This window comes from Mercenaria mercenaria, chromosome 18 (assembly GCF_021730395.1).
Source record: "Mercenaria mercenaria strain notata chromosome 18, MADL_Memer_1, whole genome shotgun sequence".
NCBI classification, from domain to species: Eukaryota; Metazoa; Mollusca; class Bivalvia; order Venerida; family Veneridae; genus Mercenaria; species Mercenaria mercenaria.
This window is the reverse complement of record NC_069378.1, coordinates 31,993,602-32,002,505: the sequence shown is the minus strand read 5'-3', so window position 1 is coordinate 32,002,505 and position 8,904 is coordinate 31,993,602. Positions and strand designations below refer to the sequence as shown.

Here is an 8,904-nt window from a genome sequence, read left to right as displayed (position 1 = left end):
CAGTAAACTTTTAAAGTTCCAGCTTCATTTTTGAAATTGGGGAAAAATCGAAGTACCGATAAAGCTTTTCAAACTTCTCAATGTTCATAATTTTCTTCTTCTACGGGTTACTCCCCAACAATCAAGTCAAGTCAAGTCAAGTAATATTTATTTATAAAAGTCGGGGATAAATAACACTGGTACATAGTACACAGAAAAACACAAGCTCTGAAGAGATTTTAAAGCCGACTTGCAAATGAAATTAACATAAAAAGCATTGCATCAACAGAGATTACGTAGCATGTATGACAATTTTAAAAGGTTAGATAATACTAAGGTAAGAATATGAAGAGTTAATAGTTACTACAATAATATCAGTATACACACACTAAAACATCTCACTATATCACAATTATCTGTCTATGAAAAAGAACTAGGTTCTAAGAGCATAGGAACTAAGCAACATAAAAAGCAAAAATTAAAAACTGTGTGAAAGCTGCTGATCTTACATAGGTCTAAAAGCTTCCATAAAAAAGGGATAAGATCTGAGGGTCAATTAAAGGAGAAAAAGAGTGCGATCATAAACTGTAAAAGAATGATTATCTCCCCAGTTCAAAATTGGGAGGGACTGATCAGCAGATTCCTCACAACACAAACAAAGGATCATGCATAAATAAAATAAAAGCTGCAGAATACAGGGGTAGCACATATCAAGCATAACATTGAACAAATATCAAGCATAAACAAGAAGTATCTTTTAAAAAGATGGTCGGCGAATTGTATTAAGACAATAAGTTTATGAGGTTTTCATATCATTTGTGTTATTCTATCATCTATCTAACATTTTGAAAATAGCAAAACTAAACACAACACATAAACAATTTAAATGGTTCTTTTTTAATTTTTCACAATGGTTTCGTAACGGAGCAATATTGTTACGTTTTTTTTTCTATGTCGAATAATTACAACAGTGGTCTTGAAGTCACTTCTCTACCTAGAAGACATGAATCGATCGGCTAATCACACCCTCATTCATGTGATACGCAGACCGTATTCAGCTATCCCTATAAATTGATACATATTGGTATTTGAACATGTTTCTATTACATTTATTAATCTTACTTATCATTTAAGATATATCAATATTCTTGCTATTAAATATACTGAGCGTAGCTTTAAAACTGTAAACAGCGTCATTAAACACTTCTTATCTGACATTTCACTTAGCGTTGCACAATCAGGAGAGTGAAAATCAAGAACAAACTTTAAAAAAGATTGTTGGCTAATTGTAGTAAGATAAGAAGTAAATGAGGTTTACAAATCGTGTCATTCTATCATCTATCTAACATTTTGCAAATAGCAAAACCAAACACCACACTTAACAACAATTTAAATGGTTCTCTTTAAAATGTTCACAAAGGTTTCATAATGTGCAATTTTGTTCCGTTTATTCTACGACAAATAATTACAGCAGCGGTCTGGAAGGCACTTCTCTACATAGAAGACTCTAATCAAACCCTTATTCATGTGATACGCAGACCGTATTCAGCTCTTTTTGTAAATGGATATATGTTGGTATTTGAACAGGTTTGTATCATATTTATTAAACTTACTTATCATTGTTTAGATATATCAATATTCTTGCTAAATATACTGAGCGAAACTTAGCTTTAAAACTGTGAACAGCGTCATTTAGCATAAATGCTTTTTCTACATTTCACCCAGCGTAGCACAATTAGTAGAGTGAAACAAATAGACACTCTCAGGCAGAGTGTTGCATAAATCGTTCATTTTGATAAATTATCTATAATGCGTTATTGAGTAGTCTGATTTGCAAATTGAAATCACGTGGCATGGTCACGAATTCGTTCTTAATACGGCATTCGCCGAAAAACATCGAACCATGATTCTATCCACCAGCCAAGGTGCAGATCCCCCTACCCAGCGCATGCAGAACAGTGACACGCTGGCCCACTCCAACTTCCGATCAGAGATCAACGAAGATTATGACTGGGACGTGCTAGTCAGGGAAACACTGTTAGTCTAAAATAAAATACACACAACAAAATTCCTAATCGGTCAGTTTATATTTGTATTACTATGTTGTTAGTAATACAAGTATTTACACGAAATTTCACGTGCCGACATTTGAATAGGTACTGCAGCTAATTATTAATTTATTTTTGGCGACTCATGGCCAAAGTAACCGCATTAGGCGTTTTGCCTAATATTGTATATTTTGCACGTGCAGTGCATGTGCACCAACATGCACTTGTCCGTTTACAGTTTTGGCATTACTTACGAAAGTCCAACTAGAAAAACACATAATATTATTATGGTGAAACTGACACAAAAGCAATTGGATCGGGCTGTCGGAATGTTGCTAGCTGGGACACATTTACAAAACGTGTGTAATTATTTTTACAATTTCAATAGAATTTTGATGTAATTGGTTTGTAACTGTTACTTTGATGGTTATTTCCATTTGTAACCTTATTTCCGTTTACCAGAACCTCCACTTGTTGGTTATCTACCATCCGCGCTCTTTTGTCGAAATTTTACCAAAGTACAGTTCATTAAAGTGACCGATTTTGAATTTTGTTGTATAATTTCGACAGCCCGGGCGCGTTGCTCCTGTGTCATTTTCATGATGATATGTGTTTTTCTAGTACGACTTTCGTCAGTAATGATAAAAGTGTTCATTAACACGTGCATATTGGTGCACATGCCATGCTCGTGCAAAATATGCTTAATTGGCCAAAACGCCTAAAGCGGTAACTTTGGCGGTGAATCGGTCAAAAATAAATCAATAATTAGCTGCAGTACCTATTTAAATGTAGGTATGTGAAATTTCGTGTAAATACTTGCATTATTTACAAAATAGTAATACATTTAAAACTGACCGATTAGGAATTTTGTTGAGTGTAGTTAAGTGCATCGTAGGAGGACCTGTTTCAGTGACCTGTTTCAGTGACCTTCTGAAAATTTGCTGCCATTTACAAGTGCAATATTTTAGGCAACTAATTACAGTAGTTTTGTTAATAGTGACATAAATTTCAGCTTTCGATACACTCAAAGAAAATGTTGTGCTGACAATGACAGTTTGGTAGTATTATTATTTCCATGGTAACACCAATTATAATAATAATTCAGGGTTCCAGATAAGATGCGTATTAGCGTAAATTACGCTTTGAAATAATGCATATACGCATGTGCGATCATTTTTAAGCTTATAAAAACGTATAAGAAATTACAGAAACTCCTGCAATGACTTTTTACTAGCGTATTTAAGCAAAATCTGAATCATTTAAAAGCTTTACATAACAAAGCACGGTCAGCATTAATTCTCCCGCACAGAGCATACACATGCATTGAATGGTACTTTATAAGTTAAACTATATTATATACCCAATGCATTTGTAAATCAAATAGTTGGGAAACAATATTGATGGTACGGTAGTGTATTTTAAAGCAGTGTCGATTTAAAATATTAACCTCCGGTGTGGTGTAAACAACAAAATGTCTCTTTCTAAAATTGTAAAAAGTGAACAAACACTCTACGCATCTTTAAACCAACAAGAACGAGGTCAAGTACGAATATGGATAATTTCAGTTCAAAAAGTAGGTCACTAGGCCAATCTTTATATAAAACAAAACCCTTCATATGTGCGATAGAGGCTGTATTTGTAACCCTTAGCCTGCTGCAGGCGAATTTAACAGCCTTTGCAAACAGCTTGGAACCAGATCAGACGCCGATTAAATCGGCGTCTGATCAGGTTCCAAACTGTTTGCTACTCTGACAATATTTCTTCCAATTTTGGAGCAAATTGAATGAACTTTACAATTTTAGCAGACGGCATTTCCAGCAGACGATAATTTATCTAGCATGCTAAAGGTTAATTGATCTTAATGAAATTCGGTCAGAATCAGATTGCCTTGATGAAATCTAGGTCAAGTTTTAATATGTATTTTCTGGGGTCAAAAATAGGTAAAATACATTCCACAAGTGAAATAATGCCATCTTAGCCCCCGGTTTACGCGTTCATGAACGGTTGTTGAAATGCAAGCTACCGTCCACGTCCTCTCAGTGATATAAACAAGCTATTTTTATTTAGGGGCCCAGACTGTCAAAAATAAATTTTTAACATTAGGTATATGGGCATTTTCTCCAACAATTTAGGAGCCCAGCCCAAAATCTAGGAGCCTGGGGCTACTGGGCCCCTGCTTATTTATATCCCTGCCTCTGGCCCCGGATTAAACAAAACTCAATATTTATCCTGTTATAAGTACCAGAATATAATTTAGAGAGATCCATTCGCATCAAGTCAAACAAGTTGAAAATAAAATTTATTTCAGTATATAAAGATTGTAAACGTTACACATTTAGTAAACATGGAGAAGACTAATTTTTCTCACTTGAATGCAATGGCTCGCAGTCCTACTGCCGGTATTACATTTAATATGGCATGGAAACTATTAATGAAAAATGTCTTTGCTGCCTGCAAAAAGCCACGATTCTTCCATTCATATATCGGCGTGTTCCCGTCATATCCGACATATATTTTGCCAGATGGATTACTGTTAGTTTTTATCAAAATGCCATCTTGGTCCTTAAAATCGATATAAAGTTCACAGTCGGTACACTTTCCTGACTCCTTTGCGATGCCAGATTTTGCGCAATTAAAAAGTTTTGTGTCACGGGCCGATAAACTTGAGCCAACACTTCGAACTTCTCGTATCAGAAGATCAGTGGTAATCTGAAAATATAAGTAATAGAAAAAAATGACTACTGCTCTAAAATATCATGTTCAACTTTTAAAATAATAAACAAATGAATTACATCGATATCCTGTCACTGAGTTGTAAAGACAGAATCTCTTATAGTTAGTGGAACGGTCTATTTATTTAATAAACGAAATTTGAAAATTTCCTATGTAAAATAGTAATCGATTTTATACAAATATCAGCGAAATGTTTTAGTAATTGGTCTTATTTCTGTTTGTTTGTTTGTTTGTTTTTTGTTGTTGTTTTTTTTTGGGGGGGGGGGGTTGTGTGTGTTTTTTTTTGTTGTTGTTGTTGTTGTTTTTTTTGTTGCTTTTTTGGTTGTTTTCTTTTATTTTTTTTTTAATTATTTTAAAATGAAGCTTATGTCACTCGGAATATATTAAACATTGTTGCGATGTAAAATTCTGATCACAAGATTTACTCGCAATTGAATAGATTATGGTATTACACAATTTGATAGACACTGAATTGTACCATATATTCAACTAGCCAGTAAAGGCACATGTGACAGTTTCCTATATGTATATAGACAAACATTTTCCAACGTACATGATTTCTTTAAACTTTGTGTACTGACTTAGAACCAAAATTAAAAAGGAAATATGTTTTAAAAATCAAAGGTACCGGTGCTTGATCTTGAATTATCTGCCGTTGAAATCAGAAAATACAAAAATATCCAATTTTCAAGGGCAGATAATGCAAGATTAAAGCAACGGAACTGTGCATTTTAATTTATATTCCTGTTTTTGTCCTCATTTGCATTCAGTACACACAAAGTTTATAGGAACTCAGTCTTTGGGAAAAACCAGGACTTTGAGGTATCTTTTTGTTATGCTCATAGTCAAAGAGAATTGCCACATGGTGCAAAACTTTCTTACGAACTGAAATTCTTCTTTAATCTGTGTGTAAAACAGAAATATAAAATAAAGCAAATCATAGGTACCCACCTTTGGTCATAAATTGTCTGCCCTTGAAAGTCGGAAAATACTGAAAATTCTATTTTCTGTTATATTCAAGATCAAGCACCGGTACCTATGATTTTTAATAAATATTTCCGTTTTAAACTTGATTCTCAGTCAGTATACAAACTTTAAAGAAATTCTGTCATCAGGAAAATTGTTATACATTATAGGAAACTGCCATTTTTGTTTTTAAACTGAAATATTATTGTATTACTGTTTGATTGAACACATCGCTCATTGACTCTATTTACTCCGTTATGGTTACTTCGTGCAATGAAAGTTATTCTAACCAATTAGAATATATTAATGTATAATTCGATAATAAAAATATATATGCTTGCACATACCGCAGAACTGCTTGAGTTACCCATATTGTCGTTAGTCTTCTGTCACTTATCTCGTGCCCTGTAAAGAAGAAGTGAACCTTTTTATGTGGAGATCTTGTTTACATACATAAATGCACATCTAAGAAATGATCATTCTGGACTTCTTTCGAAATGATCAATGAAATGATTATGATTTACAAATTCTTGAATTTCGCTTGCGATTTTTTTCCCGAGCAAATGCTGTCGTTCATTTTGCATGAACTACGAAAAAAACTTCATTTCTAATATCTATATTACATGATCTTTCTATTTGTTAAAACAGATATTTATATAAACGCACAGATTTTGTTGTATCTAATATTAGAATCAGTTTCCAAATCATCTGCGTCGATATCTAAGACACGTTCTCTAGCATTATAAGCAAGCATCGTCAAAACATCGGCACATTACCTCTTAGCGCAATTCATTTTGCGGTTCAAGCAAAACGAATGTCATAACTTTATACGCCCGTATTGGCTTCAAATTTGTTACTTATGTAGGTGGCGATGAGACGATGCGCATAGCGCACGAACTTGGTCTGTTGGTCAAATGTAAAGGTCAAAACTTTAGTTCAAACTTTTCACTTGTATTTTGTGTCCAGTGTACAATTTGAACATTTTAGGAGTGCAGCAATCGACATTACACCACCAAATCACAATCCCCTCCCCACCCCGTGAATTGTACGTTGTAGATCACAAACTGATTTCAAATCTGTCCTTTGTATTTTGTTTGTGAGGAGCAAAACTTCTAAAATATTATTCTATTTAAGGTGTTGCTTTTTAACTTGAAATAAAGGTCAGAGGAGATGTAGAGACTTGAGGGGTGCAAAAATACACACTACACATTATTCAGCACTCACCAACCCTCGCTCAGCCTTTCCACTGAAAATACTTTCAGTTTCTGGTATTATAATATTCCATCACTTCTGCCGAACTAAAGTCCCTAACCCAAATCCATTGCCACATTACACCCGCCTCCTCCACACACAAACCGTTCTCTGTGATCTAGAACTGTGAGCGTATATCGCTCCGCTCCCGTTTTGCGGAGCTCTTGTCATTAAAACGAATAGATACAAGTAGAAAATAAGTTTATACATCTATTCAGTGCTTGTTGTAGAAGGTAAGTTTATACATCTATTCAGTGCTTGTTGTAGAAAGTAAGTTTATATATCTATTCAGTGCTTATTGTGGAAAGTAAGTTTATATATCTATTCAGTGCTTGTTTTTAGAGTTAAGTTTCCATTTTAGTGAGTCCATGTTTACAAGGAAAATGGAAAGAAGTGTTTAATAGATATTAACATAAAGCTTATCAGATTCACGTTCTTCAAGCACTGTCATTTTAAATTAAAATACAAGCCCAAGTTTAATAAGCCGTCATTTGTAAACAACGCGATAAAATAGTGGTAAAAGAAATTCTAAACCTAAAAATGCTGTCGCGAAAATGGTTAATCCTGGCAATTTGTATTACCTGTTTGTCTGGTGTGTAGGGAAAAGACTTCAGAAGAAAACCAATCTGAATTTGACAAAACCCCTGCCGCTGTTTTACAGGCAAGACCTCCCCACCCGTTTAAATTATAAGGATGAAAATTCAATATTTTGTCATACCTATTCAAAATTAAGGAAGATTATTTGTTTTTCCTGTAAAACCTGTGTGAGAGAGTGTGCCCACTTTATCTTCCCGCTTCTGTTTCAGTTTGATAAACTGGGTAGAAGCATTATCAAGACCTTTTCTTCGGTTCACAGTCCATGCAATTTAAGTGACGTTATAATTTTGAACATTGTTCACAGACCATGCAATTTAATTGAAGTTATAATTTTGAACTTTGTTCACAAACCATGCAATTTAAGTGAAGTTATAATTTTGAACTTGGTTCACAGTCCATACAATTGAAGTGAAGTTATGATTTTGAACTTGGTTCACAGACCATGCAATTTAAGTGAAGTTATAATTTTGAACTTGTATTTATCACCTCCAAAATTTGTACCCATTTTCATAAATTTTCATTGCAGTCATTCCGCACCCATTCCATTTTTTCCAACTAAGATAAAAAGGCCTTTCATTTTTTATTGTTGTGTCTCAAGGCCAGGTAAGCAAATAAAAAGCCGAATATTTGTTGTAAGAAATAGTTTATCAATTATATAGTCAGTTAAGTACATGAAATATTTGTTTTAAAAAATAATTTTATCATAAATTTCACTAAAACGCAAACTACTTTCCAATAGAAGAAAATTACCTGTTTTCAACGTTTGTATGTGGCTCAACCGGACTCTCTGTTCCCGATACACAATATGGTCTTATATATGGTTATATATGGCACTTAGCCGAAGCTAAAAATTAGGATGTCTTCATTTTCGAAAGTCCAAATTCTAATTACCTGCCCTAATTTTCAACATCATAACCCAACAAAAATGTTACGTGGAAAACAAGATATAGATAGGATATTATGAAATATAGGTTCACAGATAAAGAAACAGGGATCGGATACATTCAGATTACTTAAAGTCATGTAATCATTTTTAATTATTAATTATTACATGATAAAATTTTCTTTCTTTTTAAACTCTATAATTATTTTTTAAAAGCAATTTCAATCCAAAGAGCCACGTACTAATAAACAAGTACAGATACAGTCACTCAATGGGTTCTGCGTATTATTCAATAAAACTAAGCACGGAAAATGCTACCAGAATGAATTTATTTGCGTTATGAATAATAGAAACACTCATCAACTTACATGATGCTTATCAATGATTACTTTAAATAGAAAATATTAGTTTCAAAACGTTTTAATAGATGTAATGAGATTTATGTGG

General features: G+C 33.5%; 1 protein-coding gene across 1 annotated transcript; it reads right to left on the bottom strand.

Moving 5' to 3' along the window:
* Positions 1-4,313: 4,313 nt before the first annotated feature.
* On the bottom strand, positions 4,314-8,438 carry LOC123539495 (uncharacterized). The gene is made up of 3 exons (XM_045324137.2): positions 8,325-8,438; positions 6,074-6,131; positions 4,314-4,736 (listed from the first exon to the last, which is right to left on the bottom strand). Exons 2-3 carry the CDS (start codon positions 6,095-6,097, stop codon positions 4,392-4,394), a joined length of 369 nt encoding a protein of 122 aa, XP_045180072.2. The 5' UTR covers positions 6,098-6,131; positions 8,325-8,438; the 3' UTR covers positions 4,314-4,391.
* Between the last annotated feature and the right edge of the window lie 466 nt (positions 8,439-8,904).